The sequence below is a fragment of the Haliotis asinina genome, chromosome 12 (genome assembly GCF_037392515.1).
Source record: "Haliotis asinina isolate JCU_RB_2024 chromosome 12, JCU_Hal_asi_v2, whole genome shotgun sequence".
Lineage (NCBI taxonomy): Eukaryota > Metazoa > Mollusca > Gastropoda > Lepetellida > Haliotidae > Haliotis > Haliotis asinina.
The window spans coordinates 11,326,632-11,348,281 of NC_090291.1; the positions used below are offsets into that span (position 1 = coordinate 11,326,632).

General features: G+C 39.2%; 2 protein-coding genes across 2 annotated transcripts; both read right to left on the minus strand.

Moving 5' to 3' along the window:
• Positions 1–1,362: 1,362 nt before the first annotated feature.
• Positions 1,363–5,256, minus strand: LOC137258763 (neuronal acetylcholine receptor subunit alpha-10-like). The gene is made up of 6 exons (XM_067796451.1): positions 5,224–5,256; positions 4,821–4,865; positions 4,254–4,363; positions 3,067–3,605; positions 2,217–2,451; positions 1,363–1,372 (listed from the first exon to the last, which is right to left on the minus strand). The coding sequence occupies exons 1-6, from the start codon at positions 5,254–5,256 to the stop codon at positions 1,363–1,365; spliced, it is 972 nt and encodes a 323-aa protein (XP_067652552.1).
• An 11,798-nt stretch (positions 5,257–17,054) lies between these two features.
• LOC137258765 (acetylcholine receptor subunit beta-type unc-29-like) lies at positions 17,055–20,872 on the minus strand. Its single transcript, XM_067796453.1, has 6 exons — positions 20,821–20,872; positions 20,295–20,437; positions 19,608–19,652; positions 19,223–19,332; positions 17,835–18,373; positions 17,055–17,455 (listed from the first exon to the last, which is right to left on the minus strand). Exons 1-6 carry the CDS (start codon positions 20,870–20,872, stop codon positions 17,055–17,057), a joined length of 1,290 nt encoding a protein of 429 aa, XP_067652554.1.
• Positions 20,873–21,650: the final 778 nt, after the last annotated feature.

A 21,650-nucleotide genomic window follows, 5' to 3' on the forward strand; every position in this document is an offset into this window, starting at 1 on the left:
CTAGCGAATAATTTGATATGGTGTTGTTCAATGTGGAAGTTCAACATTTTACATATTGTAAACTTCAAAAGACAGTTACTTTCATTTTTTCACCATTTGTCCAGAACCTCTGAAGGTAGAAAATGATCTCTATGGCAACCCCGTTCAATATCATATGCTCAAATGTGGCAGGAATCATGTACATCATTGAAAAAGTAGTGTTGTAATGTTACCAGGGGCTTCTGTTGAGATTCGATAGTGGTCTAGGGTAGGGCCGTGGCTATATATAGACCGGAAGTAAGTAAGCTTCCAGAATTGAATTTATCAATCCAGCATTGACTATTCCACAGAATGTTCTATGAGATCTGTATACCCCACACAAGGGTATCTCAGAGTTTAAACAACAGTTTATGACGCAGTTTTTTTTATTACATTACATTACATAGATGTGGTTTCAATTTACACGTAAGAGAATTATTAGGCTATGAAAACAAACGTGGAGGTCTGTGTGTTAAAGGGGTATTTCCTCATGTCAAGTTTGCAGCTTTATTCGCTAATTATTCCTGGTTCCAAAGTGATTAATCCAATGTTTTCTATGAAGAATAGAGTGTCTGGTGTTCTAAGGGTCGTTTTTGGAGAAACACTGCTATAAAAAATAACATTATGTTTTTCATGTACTTGTGAAAATAAACAACATATTCGGAAGAAAGGTAGTTTAGACCCTGAGTTTCAAAGCTGCCATGCATGGAGACGTCACTTTGGATGCGTTTTAGACTTATCTTTGGATGCTTTTAAAATGTATTTTGGGGGTCTCCTGTCCATCATCATCATATTTTGTTTGTGTACACATTCGGTTTCTAATGTAAATATGGCTGAATACAGATTTTGCGCTTAAATATGTTACTTTACCTTATTCAAGATCAAATCCATGCTCGAGAATAATATGATCAAGAAGGGGGTGGCCGATAGACTTGTGTCTTCATTCTTGATGCGAAAAATGTGAATATGTTATTGTTATTGGCACCATCATCAGTTATGTCAGCAATTCTTACATGATCACCATGCCCAGCTAATATGTATCAGGATACGAAAAATCAAAGACGCATATTAGCATGTGGGTGTTTTGTGAACGTTTGTCCACTTTGCTAGCATCGCCTTTATTAAAATCTCTTATTAATGACAAGTCTTTATTTTATGGATAATCAGCTTGCATAACAACGGTGTTTCAGCATGCTTAAAATCGGTATAAGTGTCGCTATTATACAATGAAAAGTTGATCAATTATAAAAACTCGTTATTCCTATACTTGCAACGTGCCTCTCAAGCTGTTCGGACTATTTTCACGATTCCTTCCAAAGTGGTGTTAAACCCAAATATTTCTGTTCATGTGTCACTGAAACAGTCATGAGTTCTTTTTTGGCTACACTTGTCAGCTCAATAAATGACACGGTTTCTACAATTATAGTTCTGTGGTAGATTCCAATATTGTACCTTGAAACATTGACACTGTGTTGTGATTATGGCAACTCTCTTAAGATTCCGTTCATCACAGAACGGTAAGTGGTTTCAGACCTCAACAAGATTTCAGCTACATGGCGGTGGCCGGTAAATAACCCTAGTCCAGATGAAATAATCCAGTCTTTAATGTGACATCCAAAGACCAATCCATATTAGTCTTACTATTTGATACAAATGATTAAGCATGTTGGTTCTGAATCATGTTACTAAGATCAGATTAGAATAGATACCCTGTCGATAATAGTATGTTTGTGTATTACTGAAATGCCTCAATTGAATTTTCAGCGGAATATAATCTATTGCAAATGCGAAGATTTCATGAAAATAAGATAAGAACAATCAATATACAATTAATAGAACTGTTTTAATTTAAGAAAAGAACATGAACACATTTACTTAGTATGTACCGTTAGCTTCAATTTTCCAATCAAGATTGCAAACAAAGTATTTATCGGCATCGTTATCCTCCATCTCAGCATATGAAAAGGAGGCCGAAAACGACAGACACTAATATAGTAAGAAACAAAAAGCATACGAAGCAGACCTTGTCAATTTGACGAGCAAGCAGGACACTTTTGTCAATTGTAGGCCCATTGTTTTCAGATTCTTCTTTCATGCGCTCATCTGCTAATTGTAAAACTCTTGAGTTAACAGAGATTGAAGACGGCTCCAACTTCGGAGGATTGCTTTTGAAACTCTCCCCATTTTGTAGATCGTACTTCTCTTTTCTTGATGAGTTAAGTATTTTTGTTGCTTTAAGCAAGGCGGTAATCGAAAACAGCTCAAACTTGTGTAGATCGTGTTCCCTTTTTCTTTGTAAATGATGTCCTCTTGACGTCTTGAAGAATGGAACTGTGACGTGAAAGTCCGGGGGCAGCTTATGTATGCATATCACAATTCCATTGGCAACGACTGTCACCATGCCTATCATTGTCTGTACGGAGGCATAGATCACTGAAGGAAACACACATATGAAGATTATATATTGAAACACAATTAACTCGGGATTTGAAAAGACATTCCAGTGATCAAGAACATGAACATCCGCCTTAGCCAATAGGGATTGACCACGTGTCAATCATGTCAGCCAGCCTGACCACCCGATCCCGTTAGTCGCCTTTTATGACAAGCATGGGTTACTGAAGACGTGTTCTAACCGTGATGTTATGTTCCTGAAACTATTTGATGAAATGCGCAATGTAACACATTCGTCAGTGGCATTGGCATTGAGAACTTGGAGCAATGTGAACTTAAGGTGCTTGCCATAAGCTGAAACAGTTTCAGTTTCAATGTTTTGTACCGGTTTATGTTGTTAAACAACCACACGCACACCAGTTGGCAGCCTGTGGATGACAACCAAACAAAGTGTAAACAATTGGTAATTTGACAACTTTTTCACTGCTGTTTACTTCAAGTTCAGCCATGCGCACCACCAGTGTTTCGTATCAAATTAATATTTATAGATAAATATACGAATAAAATCAAACAGTGATAGGAATAGTGATTTGTACACGTGTAACCAAACAATGTAGAAATAAATAAATAAAATGTCTTATAGTTGTACTGTACCTATCAAGGAGACTGTATCTGACAACCTTGGCATCGCATCATTTATTGACCCAATGAAGACCAAGTAGGATAACACCACGGTGATTGACAGAGTTATTTTCTCCCCACTCTCTACAGGTACAAGGAAACTGATAGGGCTGAGCAATGGAAAACTTGCCATTGGAAACACCATGACCATCCAGTAGAATGATGGGCGTCTGTGGAGCACAAGGGTGTACGTTATTGTCACCAATGTATCTTCTGTAAAAGCTACATTGTCGTGGTTCAAATGAACCGATGACTCTCCAGTCGTGAACTCTCCATGTGGCACAAAAGTTGTCATGTCGATCCCATTTAGAAGATTGGTAGTGTTCATGAACCTGCTTGTTGTCATCCAGGGAATAAACTTAAAGGAACAGGTCTGGGTATCGAATGGGTACTTCCTGATGTCAATTTTGCAGCTTGTTTCACTAACCATTCCTGGTTCCCAAGTGACCAATCCACTGCTTTCTATGAAGACTAGAGTGTCCGGTGTTCCCAGGTTCGTTTTCTCAGAAACACTTATTACAAAGAAGAAGATGGATTTAGCATGGTCATAAACAACAGATCCGAATAAGGTAGAGTGCGTGAGTGAGTGAGTTTAGTTTTACGCCACACTCAGCAATATTCCAGCCATGTGGCGACGGTCTGTGAATAATCGAGTCTGGAACAGACAATCCAGTGACCAACAACATGAACATCGATCTGTGCAATTGGGAACCGATGACATGTGTCAACCAAGTCAGCGAGCCTGAAAACCTGATCCCGTTAGTCGTCTCTTACGACAAGCATAGTCGCCTTTTATGGTCAGCTTGGGTTGCTGAAGGCCTATTCTACCCCCGGGACCTTCACGGGTCCGAATAAGGTAGAAGAGACACTTAACCCCTTAGCATGGAGACCTTACTTTGGATGCTTTTATTATATGATATTTTTGTTGGTCTTGCTATCCATTATTAATTTGTATTTTGTTGGTATACCTACCTTCCTTATCCATACTTTGGTGTAATTAAGAATGGCCATTTTATGATTTTATCATGAGGTAGTAGTGACCTTTATCCCTGATGCTAAAATATTGGAATACTGTGGATTAACTTTCCAGTGCAATGCAGTATTCGTTCCTTCCAGACAATAATGATGAAAGCTGAATGAGCATTAGTTGTTGTACGTACTCATTGTTGATGACGTAGTCGGGCCGCCATATTTTTGTCTGCGGCACGGTGATGAAGTTCACACCTCCATACTCACTGGCGTTCCAGGACAGGAATATATCGTGCCATCGCTTAAACAAACAAAAACAGGTTCCACCGAGACTTATTTGCAATGTGCAGTGCACTCTGAGAGTTTTCTCACTCAAGATCTTTTTTATTACATCGTATGCACGAGGCCCAGTGTGATATATACTGGAAACAGTTTTGTTTTGAAATTATGAATAACGATGTATTTACCTACTGACAAACTGATAAAAGATCAGTCATGAAAATACCAATATCCCGAACATATTTTGTCTAGTATACTTTCGTCCCGACCATAGTGTATGACTGGATGGCTTTGATTTGATAATCTCCACCTTGATGCTTTTGACCTGAGCAGTACCGGTCCATGTTTTATCATTAATTCATCATGACAAAGACAATCACATGCATGCTTATGACTGAAGTATACAATTTGTATCCTTTGCCTTGAACTGATTATATTGAAAGTATGAGTGTAACAGGAATTATACATCATTTGCTTACCAAGCTTAGAAAGCCGTTCCACTTTAGTTTCTGAATCTTCAGATCCTGAATAGAACAGGATCAATAGTAAATAAATATTTAGAAGCTTACAAAACATGCTATTCTAAATTGTAAACCAAAAGTCACCGTGTTCTGTAATCTGATTGGTCGAAAAACATGATCAAATGGTATTAGATTCCCGGAAACTGCAAGACTATTCACTGCGTATTGACACGTAAACAATTGGCCAACACATGATGTTTATCTCCTAAGTATGTCACATTACCTGTGTTTAACTTACACTTATATCTACAGATGCACAAGCACACACATTCATGGATAGCTTGCTTGTTTGTGTGTTTAAGGGACGCTATGAGGACAAAAGCTACGACAGGAATATGAAATCTATTTCACAAGTACGTACCAGGTAGGCGATGTTGTAAAGGACAAACTTCATATCTACGCTTACTGGATCTGTTTGATTGTGAACAGGACGTATGTAAACATCGTATCCATTGAAGATTTCCTTCTTCAGTTTCCGGACGTCCTCCGGTGTATAGGCTCCAACTGATACATATACGTGCAGTGATTGAATTAAGTGTTACATTGCACTAAGTAACTGTCCCGCAATATGGCGACAAAATGTAAATAATAAAGTCGGGACCAGACAATCCAGTGATCAACATGTACAGCAAACTGTGACAACCAAGTCGCGATACCTGCACGGATAATCATTATTTCTACATAATTTATATATCATGAACGTAACAAGAGCTGATGAAGTTAACTGAAAGAAGCGCACTGAAAATAAACCGAATTCCCATTCCATCGGCTTTCAAACTGCCAAAGAGCAATGAACTTTCACCGTAGTGGTATCTTTAATTTAGAAATCAAATATTGTCGTTAAATATTTTTACTTAATGTATTTCAACTTATTATGCAGACTCACAACCCCGACTAATGTATTTACAGATTTATGATTTCTAGCACTTTGATTAGATATAAGTAACGGGACGGCCATTGATTCACTAATATAGGAAGGGTGTGCTGAAAGCCTGTGGTGCCTCTGTCCTTACCAATACCTAATGTGTCAGGAGATAGATTGTCTGGAGATTACTGTTTGATAAGTTTGAATTACGACTGCTCTGTGAAATTGGAGAGATACTGTTTCCTTTGAGGAAAGGACTCTGTGTTCAGGTCAGCATTAACCAACATCTAATGTCAGAATATCACAAAGTATTGTACCTAAAGCAGGAACCGCGTCAGTTCCGATAAATACACCCTTTACCTTGGCTTGGTCAGAGCAGTGGAAGTAGTTCCAACTTCAGGGACAGCCCATCATTTTGCCAAGTCGTAAAGAGCGCTTTTGGATTTTGTTCTATCGGTTATAGCCGCCAAATGGCTGGAGTATTGCTGAGTTCGGCATAAAAGTCAACTAGCGCTATCAGTTATACTGACCTTACAGCAGGCAAATATTTAACACGACTGATAGAGTCGATTTCATAATCTCTGTCAGTTCAAACGGGAATATATATATGGACTTGCGTTGCACGGATACCAAATGTGGCACATTCTATGTTGCATGTGTCAGATTGAACAGGCATTCTGACAACCGACAGACGTAAATTTAGATAGTGCGAGTACAGCTGAGATGGCTGATGTTCTAATTTCCATTAGCAAAAGCAGCAGTTTAAATAGGAATAGACGCGGGCGTATAGAGCGCGATAATCAGATGTTAAACCGGGTTTCCAGGGAGTGTCAACACACCACAGTTGATAACCCATGAAGATCTGAGTGAAGAATGGACATTTTCAGGAAAACCACGATTGTTGTATGAGGCAAAGAACGGGGTCGAGTGATCAGGCTCGCTAACTTTGTAGCCTCGATGCTCATGCGGTTGATCATTGAATTGTCTGGTCCAAACTCAAATATTTACAGACCACCCTGATACATCATATTTCAGTGTCAATTCTCTTGTTGAACATTGTTTGTCACAATTAAATCACAATTAAACCAAAGAAGGGCACGAGAAGAGAACATGCAAGATCGGCATGTATCGAAAGAAAATATATCAATTGTGATTACATATCGGACAATAAGAATTGCTGAAAATAAGATAGTATATGGATGCAGCATAGCTAAAGGTTATGATCTAATTTCATGGGTTTGAAAGGACATAATATGCATCTGGATTGAAATCTGTTTTATACTCTTAGTGATGTATTATGTGTATTCTATACCATTCCAGTCTACGCTAGATTAAGTAACAGAAGAGACTTACCATAATAAAAGTGCATGAGTAGAAGCACACCGGTAAGGGTGGTTGGTACCATTTGTCCAGGAATCTGGTTCCTGTGTGCCATACCTTCCTCAAACTATCCGAGTGGAGCGGCAGCGAGTCTGAACTTCATGCATGCGACATGTGCAATAGTTAATCAATGCACATATTTACACGTGTCAACTGACAATATCGATTCATACGATGAAAGGTATCTAAATTATGTTTGCACATGCCAATCATTACTCCAGGAATTTGATCATTGTTTGTCAACGCTAAGACATTAATACGCTGGGTGCAGAAAACAGTTCTAGACTTTCTGTTCAAACGAACTGGAGATCAACAATGATCAACAATGATCAACAATGATCAGGATTCCACTTCAATTGGTGACGTAGAGTAATCCTGTAAGCCATAAGCGTTAATCCAAACCTTTGTCTTCAGAACAAAGTAGTGTGTAAATATTTATATAAATATATTGTGAACGTGAAAAATGAACACTAAACGAAACCCAATCTCTTTTATTTGATGAAGATGTTTTTGATTGATGAAAATCAGTGATGCCAGCGAGTTTTTACTAATGGAAAGTACGGACATGTGGAAAGCATGTCGTAACAATAGTGATGGCGGTACTCCAATAATAATATGTACAATGCTACAAAACCCTTTCACGCCAAGAAGAAATTTCTTCCAATAATCGACTGTCCGAATCCATTAACTATATGGTTTGAAATTATTAATCTTCCCTGAGTTTTTTATGGGTTTTCATTTTTCACGATTTATCCTCACCCTCAGAAGATAGATGTTGAATTCTCTATGACAGTAGCATTAAATGACTTAGGGATTTAGCTAATGTTATGTGTCAGTGTGCGTCATATAAACTCAGCTAACTTGTGAATGTGCTAAAGTCTTTTGTATAAGACTCAGTGGAAGTAAATTCTCTGCCCTATGCGCTATTTACACATGACTTTTGTATTTTTGAAATTGTATTTTTAATCCATTAAGGTCAAATCAAGCATGACGTAGAATGTGTAAAGAACGATTATAATAATGGTGAACCCTCATGCACTTGTGACGTCATAAGACCGGCAGTATATGGCGATCCAATTTCTTCCTAGACTCCTAGACAAATTCCATGTATATCAGGAAGTGGAAATTAGTAGACTAAGATCAAAGGGAGCATGGACCGTATCATAAGTTTTTGAAGTATTGCCATCCGTGAAGATCTAGGTTAGACTTGGACTTCAGCCACCCATGCGTGTTGGAAGAGGCGACTAACGGGATCGGGTGGAGAGCCTCATTGGATCCCAGTGCATAGATCGATGCTTTATGATGTTGATCACTTGATTGTCCAGTCTCGCTTATTTACACATCACCACCATATAGCCGGAATATTGCGGAGTGAAGCATAAAACTAAACTCACTCACTTGTATTGCCATATGGTCTGTGATTCTCATGTTTCTTATCAAAGCAGAGTTCTCCATGTCTTGACTTTATGAGGCATGTTCGTTTCATCACTGCAGCCCGGGGGTGTCGGCACAATCACCACTCCCGCAGTTGATTCAAATATTGGAACTTATGTAGAACGTCGATGTGCTGGCCTGATTATGCAATTCCATTAGGATTGCCGCTGACTGTTCATATTCAGTAAGGACTGTGGTGGTCAGATTAGAGACTTCCTCCCCGATGATATGGGCGTTGCTCAAATTAATTATTTTGTGTATTGCAGAAGTCTTACCTACAGGTTTTAGAGAGTGACTTTAGTTTTACGCCGCATCATCATTATTCCAGCTATATGACGGTACTTACAGGTAGTCGAAGATACCAAGGTATAGGTCATTAGTATTGATGACTGAAATCGCAGTGCCATATAATCGCTCACTTCATACAGTGACACACAATGTTTAATGAGCATTTATGGTTGAAAGTACTCGTTGTTGTTCCGTCTCTTTCATACTGATGAAGTTCTCCATACTCACTGGCTTCCCATGAAAGTGTCCTATCGTATCAACGCTATATATGATTAAATAAATGTAAATAATTTACATTGCTGCGTTGAGTGACTGTACCTCTAAGAATGCAGTGACACCACCCTGGAAGAGTCCGTATCATCACGCAAATTTTCGAAACACTACAAATGTTTTGGATTGAGTCCCATAGTTTCCGCTGTTAGTCGACAACGTTTGCCCCACATATCAGTACATTTCAGTGCGGAATAAGCCATAAGAGTTTCCAATAGTTAACTACTGAAAGAGTTGACGTCACCCCAGCCTTTGGTAACGACACACACACAAGTTTGGTCACTCTGAATCTTTATGCATAGATCTAAATTTGATATTGTTGAGGCGGTTTCACGTGTCTCGTCAGTTTCACGTTCAGGAAGGTAAATTACCGGAAGGGAACTGGCAATTTGATGGTCACTGGACGATACTAGATCATCGCTATATCTGAAGTTAAAGTTAAACTTATTGGGGCACTCGTGAACGGCCGCCTCCTCGTGGTGGGTGCTGGGTAACGCTGAGAGCCGTTCACCCCCATTGTGGACCCGGGGGATATTTGGTCCACCAACCCGTTAGCTTTGGGTTGCGGCCCTGTGTCGGTGGAAGAGGGGATCCTGGTGGTTGAGGGCATGGGAGCAGGACCATTGTTCCTGCTGCTCAACACACCACCTTAGCCCTGACTTCACCTAGACGGGTGGTTGAATGGGCCCGGTTCAACCAATCGGCTGGTCATGCCAAGCCCTGTGCATTGACTGCGTATGTGTCATGGCACAAATTGTATTTGGAATTGTTTGAATTTCGGTCTTGGCACTACTATTGATCTCTATCTTTTTAGATTGTGAAATATGATAGTATGAACTTTGTCTAGAGTCTTATGCCAGAAGGCGTGGCTCATGGGCCAATCTGGTGGATCAATTATTTATAATTCTTCTGCTGGAGTATATCATCTGAGTATCCTTGGTGCTGCAAGTCGGAGGCCCACTTGTCCTTGTGATACTCCGTTGGGTGGGGAGCTCAGATGATGAACCATAATAAAGTAACTATGGCTTACACAACCCCCATTAAAAGAAACAACCGTCAACTTGACAATAATGATGATGAACTACGACCGTCTAATCCGACCGTTGAATACTGGCCACGATTTCTAGTGATCGAGACTCTTGACAAATCACCTATCAAATAAAACCCATTTGTGGTATCAAAAGGTATACATGGCATCGCAGGGTGAGGTACGCAATATCAGACGACTGCGTTCAGGTTCCCTACTTGTAGAATGTAGGAGGAAACAGCAATCAACCAACCTGTTGTCAACTGAGCTGTGTGTTGGAGTCCAGGTTTCAGTTACTCCACACAGGACTCTGAACATGAGCAAAGGGGTTGTTAGAGACCGAGATCAATTGTTCGCAGATGTGACTGAGCTTGACATCGTATCAGAAATGAAAGATCAAGGGGTGACTTTCATTAAAAGATTTACAACTCGGATAAACTCAGAAACAAAACCTACTAACACATATCTCTTCCACTTCTCTTCTCCAAGTATTCTAAAATCAATAAGAGCAGGAAATTGTAATATCAGTGTTGATACCTACATCCCCAACCCGCCCAGGTGTTTTAAATGTCAGAAATGTGGACACGGTGTAAATACTTCCACATTGTGGTGAGAAAACACACACAACAGAAGATTGTGACAGTGATTTTAAAAATGCACCAACTGCTCTGGCGATCATTCGTCATTTTCTAAAGAGTGTCATATTTAGAAAGAGCAAATGGAGATAAACGGAATAAAGTTTACTCAAAATATCTCCGTTTCTGATGCAAAAAAATGGTAAAGAGATCTGACCTTCCAGAAAGTTAAGCTACAGTAGGAAAAACATCATCGGAGTCTACCTCTAAAAGAAATAAAATCAAACTTGACTTGGGTAAATTGCGATTCTCAACAGCTTTTGTACCCTTCTATATCATCTCAGACTGAGGAATCACTTCCTAGTACATCAAAGTCTTCTTCTGATCATAAATCATCAGTCACACTCAAAGTCTCAATCGACAGTTGATAGTCAACAAACTAAGTTGTTTCAAGTCTAAGCCTGATGCTACAAAGCAACATAGTGGCAGAGCTCCTGAAAGGTCACAAAATATAATTCAGTTGTTCAACATATATGGGTCTCTTGAAGACATGGACGTTTCTGAAAACGTCCATTCTAGGACACATAGCTTGTCGCCCTCCAAAAGAGTGCGGGGTAGATCTCCAATAAATCCCCCCAAAAGATATTTTATTCCAACAATATTATACAGTGGAACTGCAGAGGACTGAGGACTAACTTACATGAATTACAGCTATTAGTCCAAGATTTTACACCTTCAGCGATCTGTCTGCAGAAGACATAATTAATACAGACATATACTTTGGATCTTTGTCATTACAAAGCATATAATTCCTTTTCACCTCCAGGTGATAAGGCCACTGGAGGATCTTCCATTCTAGTCAAAGAAAACATTATCCATAGCTCCGTTTCACTTAATACTAATCTTCAGGCCGTTGCAGTTCGACTATATTTCCACGTTGCGTTTAATTTATGCTCTCTCTACATCTCTCCGTCTTTGACGTTTGAACCGATCTTCAAACTCTCTATGACCAACTCCCGATCCCTGCGTTATAATGGGAGATCTGAATGGGCACAACCCTCTGGGGAAGTGTAACTACAAACACTAAAAGTAAATTGTTGGAGGACCTTTGTTCTGACAATGATTTGTGTATTTATAATGATGGTTCCAGCACATATTTACACCCTGGTACAGGGACTTAATCTGCTCTCGACTTCTCACTCACAAATTCAGAAATACTAAATGAATTGGAATGGTCAGTCCACGATGACCTCTGTGGAAATGACCATTTTCCTACGATACTAAAATCTGTAACTCCATCTGATGTTCCTCCATCATCAAGGCGGAATTTTAAAAAGGCTAACTGGACTTTATATGGAACACTGTGTGTTGCAAAACTTAAACCTGAACGTTTTATTGACGTTCCTGATGCTATTAAATGCTTTTCTGATGAATTGACTTTCGTAGCTGATGAGTGTATAATAAATTCATCTGCAGTTCCAGATATTCGAAAACCATGGTTCAACGATGACTGCAAACAAGCTAGGAAGGCAAGGAAAAAAGCAGAACATTATTTCCGCCGCCATCCTATGGTGTATAATTTAAATAAGTTTAAAATTTTAAATGCTAAACTGGGTGAAATCCTCGCTAAACCCTGTTCCTCTTCTAATTATGTACCTAAATTCCAGCAATACCAAAAACAACAAGAAAAGAAAACAATTAACTTCAGTTCTGATAAGACTATAATGAACTATTTTTTATTCATGAGCTCTATACCGCTCTTGATCAAGCTCACGATACTGCTACAGGAGCTGATAACATACATTATCAACTCCTGAAGCACTTATCAGAATCCTGTCTTCAAACTCTGTTGGCTATTTTTGATGATATTTGGACATCGGGTAACTTTCCTCCCTCATGGCATGACGCCATAGTAGTACCAATACCTAAACCTGGACGTGACCATACCGATCCGTCCAATTATTGACCTATTTCACAAACTAGCTGTGTTTGCAAGACCATCGAACGCATGAAAAAATAATCGACTTGTTTGGTACTTGGAAACTAGTAACCTCATAACAGATACTAGTATACAGTGTGTTTTCCGTAAAAATAGAAGTACTGTCGATCACCTAGTGCGAATAGAATCATTTGTTAAAAACGCACTAATTAATAAACAACACGCTGTGTCTATCTTTTTTTAACCTCGAAAAAGCATATGACACAGCGGGGAAATATGGCATTTTAAGAGATTTACATGACTTTGGCTTGCGAGGTCGTTTGCCTCAATTTATAGAAAGCATAGGTTGCTGAAAGGCCTATTCTAACCCTGGACCTTCACGGGTCACTCTAATGATGAAGTCACGATTAAATTAGTGGTCAGTGTATTGCATAAATGTTTCACAAATTAGGAAGAACAATGTTGTCGTATATGCACAAAACCAAGATCAACAAAAATACAGGCGATTTGAAGAACGCCATATGGCTGGAATATTGCTGAGTGCGGCGTGAAACTAAACTCACTCATGTCATAATATTCGGAAGCTAATAACCATGCAATGTAATGTATCGGGACATACAGGTTTGTCGGTTTATGAGGAAAAAGGTACACAAAATGAATGCCAGCAACCATTCAGAGTTCCTAGGGGCTTGTAACGCTAAAAACTGACCGAGTATTAGTACTATACAAAAGGAGGTTCTTTTACATAGTACTAATACTACGTCAGTGACAGTACATACCTTGATGACAGCATTTAGCGTGACAAACCCCTGTGGATGGCGCCCATGACCTTCACTGAAATGTTAGACGAAAGAAACTTGCTGCATTTAATACATTTAGCGTGGAAAGACGGCCCCATTGTGAAACGACGATGCAAAGTAGTAAATTAAACATTTTTAAAATTTGACTCTGTACTCTCTCAGAGGGAAAGAACAATCGAGCTGATCAACGAATACCTATGGACGACACAGGCTGTTTAGATCATATGATGACGTCAAGAATAGCATTTACTGTATCCTGCAGGTTCCTCGTACCTCAATGGCATAATTTCTATTGTATCTGATGTATTTGTAATTCATTCCACAGACAACATCTTGTGGTTCAAACCCCTGCATGCCACTCGGAAATTTTATGGCCGCTATATTCGCGTCTAACGAGGGGCTGAGCACGTTCATAGTAAATATGAGCAAAATATATCTCATTAATTATCTGTTTAATTTCAATTGAGTTTTCAGTTCTTCAGGAAATGTACACAATTCCATTTCATACAAAGTCGGAAGTACCGTTGAATGACACAGAAGGACACGTGGCATCGTAGTCTGACCTTTGACACAAATAAACTATGCGTTTTCTTACGCAAATGCCATCAAATGTGGAATCATTAGTGAGTGAGATCATTATCTCCAAAACATGTCAACGCATTGACGACGTAAGACTACGAATTTTGGTGCGATCGGTTGCAATTCCTACAGGAGACATTGTTCCAGTAGTTGAGCGGTGACAGGTAGCGTCGATCGAGACAGTCCCAGAAGTGCTCTGGCGGATTCATGCAGAGGGAACATGCTGGTCACGCCAAAACAACGATAGTAGCGTTGTGAAGAAAGTCGTTTGTCAGTCTCTCTGTATGAGGACTTCGTGTTGGAAGACAATGCCACGTGGTTGTTACTGGATAACTTGCAACACAAGTGGTCGCATAGCTTCTTTCCTGTATCTTCCAGCATTCAGCCATGAATAATCAGAAGTCTCGTTCTGAGATCGCAGTAGATCTCACCCCATATAATCATGCTGACGGTTCCAAACGATCTGAACGTATTTCGGGGCTGAACGTCCTCCTACTCGTCTGTAAACACAGAACTCCCACTCTCGTCGGTGAACGTCACACGTCACCAATCACGCATCTGCCAACGTCGAACTCGCCATGCCCATGTCAACTGACGTCGTCGACTGTCAAGAGTCGATGGAAGGGCGGTGGGTTCGACGTGCTTGAATACCATGTTATTTTAGTCACTGGTTCACTGTATGTTGTATAAGGTGTCCTGGTGCCTTTGCTTCCGTTCAGGTTCCCACGACCAAACGATTTCTCAGATGAATTGTGCCGATCAACACTTCAGGCTCTAGGATGCTGTTGAAAGTGCCCATTAACACACAAAAAGTTGCATTTACCTTGGTGTATAAATGACCTCACCTAGGGTAAGTTTATATATGACCATCAATTTATAGAGTGTTCCTATACTTTTCATTTGTAGTATATGACATGAGTATCATTATAGGTTTATATAATATAAGAACATCATTAGTATTCATCAGGTTGTCTTTAAGTGGAAAGTATAATGCTTTTAATTGATTGTTGTCAAAGAAGTACAGTTTATACTAATCGAGACCTTTGGTATGTGTTCTTGAGAGAATGGTGGTCGATGAAACCAGGATATCAGTCAAAAGCTTTCAATGCGTATTTGTTTTGACTCAATATAGTTCTTTTCATATTTGCCAATGACCTTGTTAAGCGTTACCCAATGTCGTTGGTAAGTATTGACGATCAGCAAACAGTACCATACTAATCCGTTATCGGCCATCCAATCAATTTCAGCCAGGCATCAAAGTGTATAGAACAGATACATAACAGCTTCATTCTTTGAACTCGTTTTATTCCAAAGATCGACGATTACAGTTTTCCAGGGAAACTAGTATTTGCCCTTGCACGGGTGCCTGTCTGCATTGATGTCTATTAATACGCTGATACGAGAAAATTACTAAAAAGACACGTTACAAACGTCCTATGACAACATGCAACATCTCTATCAAATGGCCGAATTATTACGTTCATAAATAGGGTATTACACGGGAAATAGATTAGTATTTTATCTATTACTAACCCAACATTAGAAATTTAATAATTACTTCTTCCCTAAAACTCAACGAGTGTGATGACTCGCAGCTTTCCACGAGTCAAGCAATATCTAGTAGTACTGTGATAGAGGTATTACCATTGTGACGTCATACCTGTAAACCACTTTGACGTCATACGCGATGTTATTACACATTGTAAACCAAAAGGCACTGTGTTCTGTAATCTGATTGGTTGAAAAACATGATCAAATGGTATTAGATTCCCGGAAACTGCAAGACTATTCACTGCGTATTTACACGTAAACAATTGTTTTGTTGTGTCATCAACAGTGGTGACGTCATTCAAATCATATTGTGACGTAAAGTTAGAATGACGTCACAAATGAGCAACTCCAGATGCTACCATGGGAACCAGCTGAAACGGCCTGCTGATGACACTTTACTGCTGTACTCATACTCGATGTAAACGAGTGCAGACAGTAAAACCCCTTTGGTTTACTTTTTTGTTTACAATGTCGATAAACATCATGTGTTGGCCAATTTCCGGGTGTTATTGAGTATTTGAAGCACGGGAATATTTCATTTGAAACCTCCGGCTGACGCCGTCGGTTCCAAATGCATTCCCGTGCTTCAAATACTCAATAACACCCGGAAATTGGCCAACACATGATGTTTATCTCCTAAATGTGTAAGAACATTGTAAAATTAGAATCTGGTATAATGAACAGGAACGCTTTTGAATGGAAATTTCAATGCAATAGAGAGGTTGTCTATCCGTAAACAATCGTTCCTGTTCAGACAACTGCAATAAAGAAGTTGTATGTCCATAAAAAATCGTTCCTCTTCAACAAAATTGTTTTCATGATTATGTTTAAAAGACACGACACCATCAAAGATGGTAAGGGTATACGTCTAGGCAGTTAATGTTGAGCAATATTCTGCATATACTGTAGAAATGGGATAATATGCATGCACGCTTTGACGACATGAAATATACTGAAGTCAGAAATTACCATGAGCAAATGGTTTAAGAAAGATCTGGCCAATTCATTCTTTCAGTAATAGTTAATCATAATTTATATTGTTTGTCGCTGTTGTTAATATCATCACATTGGGGGATCACAAGAAATTACCTTCACATACTGGTAGCATGTGGGGAATCGAATCCGTGAAGATCGAACGTTTATGTATGTGCTTTTGTAGAAGTCTCATCAGTATTAAAAAATCATCCTGTCTGGCATCACGATCCAGCACTATTGGCCGTTGCTCAGTCCGGAACCATATTTTCCAATTTCCGACTGCTCCTTGTCTCATCTGTTTAGGAATATTTTGGTCCCCGGCACTGCTTTAATATTGTCAAAGTTTTAAGTGATCGATCATGTTGTCCCAATATGTTCATCAAATTATTGCAGTCATGGGCATGAGCTACATTAATCATTTCATTGCAAGGCCCAGTCTCTGTCTTTGTCTCACCCACATCATAAACGATTTTTTCAGAGAACAGAGAAAACCAGCCTTTCCCCACTCACTAGGACATGAGAAACCCGAATATTGTTGACACCACTATACTAAGACACATAAAGAGTGAAAAGCAAATCCGATCAAGTCGACGTGCATATAGGATCCATTTGTCACTTCTGGGCTCAACTATTTTCGATGACGCATTCTCTTTGTCTTCAAACACTGGCTTTCCATCCGTTTTTAGGTCATCATGGCACAACCCCACGGAACTACCAGAGACACTTTGAAGAGACTCTCCTTTGGCCAAGTACTTATTCCGTTCCCCTATGGTCCCAAGCGTCTGTGATACCTGGGGAAATTTGGGAAAGGTGACTTGAAAGTCCGAGGGAAGTTTGTGGACACATATGATGATTCCATTAGCGACGACTGCGAGGATGCTAATAGTTGTTTGCAAGGAGGCGTATATCACTGGAATAAAATGTATTATTTTTTAGATTGTGTCGTGCCATCATTGTTAGCGTTACATGGCTCTATCATGTACTTCCACAGTGATAATATGCAGTCGATGCAGACTTTGTTATACAATTCTTTGCTGTCAAAGTTTCAGTTCATAAGAAGACATGATGTAGTAAATGCATATTTTTACGTTACAATTTTTTTCTCAAGTGAAAGAATTTCCCCAAAGTCAAGGGAAACCCTTAATGTTAATAGTTGCAGTAAATGAAGCTAATTTTTTTGGGATATGTAAAAAAACAACAATTAATCTTGAATAATAAATCATGGCTTGAAAAATACATTACATATAAAAAAAAACCCAACTCAGTTTACTTATAGATGACAGACCTACCCATCAAAGAGACGGTATCCGACAGCTTTGGCATGGCTTCGTTCATTGATCCAATGAAGACCAGGTAGGACAAGACCACTGTGATTGACAGAGTTATCTTCTCCCCACTCTCTACGGGTACAAGGAAGCTGACTGGACTGAGCAGAGGAAAGGTTGCCATTGGAAATATCATGATCATCCAGTAGAACGATGTACGTCTGTTGAGGACAACGGAGAAACTTATCCCCACCAGATCATCGTCTACAAATGTCGCCGGAACGCGGGTATAGTCCACTGATGACCCGGCTATTGTGAACTCTCCATGTGGCACAAAATCTGACATTTCAATCCTGCCGGAAGAAACTGTTGTATTCAGGAACCTGCCTGTGGTCATCCAGGGAAGAAAGTTAAACGTACACGTCTGAGTGTCGAAGGGGTACTTCCTGATGTCAATTTTGCAGCTTGTTTCACTAACCATTCCTGGTTCCCAGGTGACTTTGCCACTGCTCCTAATGAAAACCAGAGTGTCCGCGTTTCCCAAGACTGTTTTAGCAGAAACACTAGTAAAAAAATAATATTTTATGCAAACAGGTCTGACAAAGAAACATTTCATTGTGACTTTTACCTGTTTTATTTTATTTATTATTTTTTTTGCTTTTCGACGCAGCGGTGGAAAGTTATAGCTATATGGTAGGAGTCTGTAAAGATTCAAGTCGGGTCCAGACAATCCAGACAATCCAGAAACAAATATAAGAGACGCCAGATTGTAATGCGATGATTTGGATCTACTACATCACACCACCTGGCTGTTACCTGAGATGGCGAGCTCCTTCCATATGTATTCGAATATATGGATAACTTAGCATGCGAAAACGTGAACTAATTATTAGCAACTTTCTTAGTTTCATTTGTTTGATTATTGTACACCAAGTACAGTAAGTTAAATTAACATTCAATAATTTGTAAACATTTTAGTAACATTAATATGTACAAGTACGAGAGTTTAAATCGGAAAAGCTGTTCAACGTTCTGGGTTAATAAAGAATCCAAATAAATGTTAAAGTCAATCCCAAGTTTTCATTCACCGAAATTCATCCCTGTGACCATATAAAATAACTATCATGTTTGATACATTAACAATATTTAAAAATAATTCTCTTGATGGATATATTAAAATACTGTGTTATTTCTGTATTCAGTTTAGGTGATTTCTAAGGTGTACAGAACGTTTTACGCATTAAATATTATCATTAAGCATTTGGGCCCATACATTTTCATCAGTGAAACGATAAAGCAAGTCCAATATAGCAAGTATTATTTTGGTAAAGAAGTAGCTATTGTGCCCGAATCACATCGAAATTGATAAGACCCCTTGAAACATTTTAAGAACATAACCCGGTTGTACGTACTCATTGTCAATGACGACGTCGGGAAGCCAAATCTTCGTCTGTGGAACGGTGATGAAGTTAAGATCTCCATACTGGCTGGCATTCCACGACAGCAGCTTATCATGCCATGTCTGTTTTAAGAACATGTACCGTGTTTGTATCAAACATTAAAATAGTTTGCAACAGTGCATATTTGCATTTTTAGAAGGTTTTTCATATATTAAGCGACGTCAGAACGTGACAACGCATGACCTGTTCAACGGCCTTGATTTTCTCTAAACGCCGCTGTATGTTAAGGGAGTTGCATTAGTGTGGTCAAAAGGATCACGTTGTTTTATATTAATTTTTAAGCAACAGTAAAAAGAAACAAAATGAGACCTTGCCTATGAAAAAGATGCATACTCACAAAGCTAAGCCACCCATTCCATTTCAGTTTTTGACTTTTCAGATCCTGGAATTGAAAATCAAAGCATTCATTTCACTTATTCTTGCATGCTGCGTCAAGGATGGAACTTATGCCAGCTGACCTAAGTACCATGCGGTTCGTGTGTTATTTGATTGTGCAGAGGTCTGAAACAAGTTAAGTTTCCTTCAAGCGACAGGATACGCTCGTAGGCATTGTTTTAGCGTTATAAGTAAACACGTATGGAAATCGTACAATAGACTAAGATGGTATTGGAAAAAGCTTTGTGTCTTCCGTTTAAAGCATATACATGTTCTCTCAAACTCCCGAGGTGGAACTGGTTTGGTGAATTAAAAAACAATCACAATGTTTGGGATACGATGTTCCTTATTTTAAACGCAGGACCCATTCTTACGTATATGTCAAACGTAAAATAAATAAACAGGTAAAATGTTGATGTCCAGAATATTAAACACCACCTTCTTGTCGAATACGTCCAATTATATAATTGTGCAAATGGTGAACATGTATCCAGGAAGGAGAGGCAGAAATAGAGTACAGTTGGTAGTAATGTTCATTTAAGGGTTTCGATATATTGTTCACATATGTTGGTTGAAGGAAAGTAAGTGAACCCAGTGAATGAAAAACTTGAAAATACTGCTCGATAAGGATTCCATGTAAAATATTTACCAGGGAATCAATGCTGACAAGAGTAAACATCATGTCCATTTGTATTGCTTCTTCGTGGTTCTGAACAGGACGTATGTATCTGTCATATCCATCAAAAATCTTCTTCTTCACCAGCATGATGTCCTCAGGACTAGCACCTCCAACTGTTAAAAAAAAACCCACAAAAAATTGTCTACTTTGACTGATCGACCTACCTGAAAAAACGTTACGATTCATAATGAAACTCCATAAGAGACACGTATAAGAGGCTCGTTGTGCACGTGCTTCCAATGTATTGTGTTTGCTTGTGGTGATAACGTGAAATGATGCTGCATACACAAGACGAATGCCAATATAACGTTCCACATGGGTGTTCTTCTACATTTTTTATGAGTATATATTGTATTTAATATCACGATGTAGAAACATTATGAGTACGACATGCATGCACACACCCACCCACCCACACATATAACACACACGCACACACGCACACACGCACACACACACGCACACACACACACACACACATATATATCATACAGACCAAGAAGGATGACTGCCAAGAAGACGACAGAGACGCAGGATCCCTGGTACATTCTGGATTTGGTATTGCCTCCCTCCAAAATGCTTCTACATCCTGCTTTCTACATTTGAACAAAGGTCCCTCATCACGCGTGTGTATAGCATACAAAGTCAAGAGGGATGAAAGGGTTTCAAGGATAGAGGATATATTTCAATGGTCATCATGGCTGTAATTGGTCAAATCGAGACACTGCGATGTGAGGGATACCATTAACACCTAGCTTATATTGCCTACGGACACACTCTCGCTACAATATTGTAATATTGCAATATTGCAATATTCCAGCTTCCCGGCATCACAATCCAGGGCCCCGTTTCACAAACCTCTCGTAAGCTTAAGGTCCCTTAACTTTTCTCGCACCTCATGTGTTACAGTAGTCCAGGTAACGAGAAAAGTTACGAGACCTTAGGCTTTGTGAAACCTGTCCCAGAAACTGAATTAAAAACGTGTCCTGATAATTTTCATGAAATGGGCCAGTGTGACCACCCGATCTGTTGAGTCACCTCTTCTGGCAAGCATTAGTTTAGTGTCCCTACACCGCTGAAACTACGAAACATTTAAATACTCAAAGCAAAAGGCAATCGAATTTGTGTTACAGTCTGTAAATAGATCGTGGTTCATTATGGCACACCTCAGTTTAAAAAGCTCACAAGATCATCAGTTGGCAACCATTCATGTACTGACACAGTGACTGCTATTATTAATGACAGCGTGTTGTATATAACGAAATATGTATATCTAGACACATATCCCTGTAAACATGACCGGCTAATACGTATGTATTTTCTAGA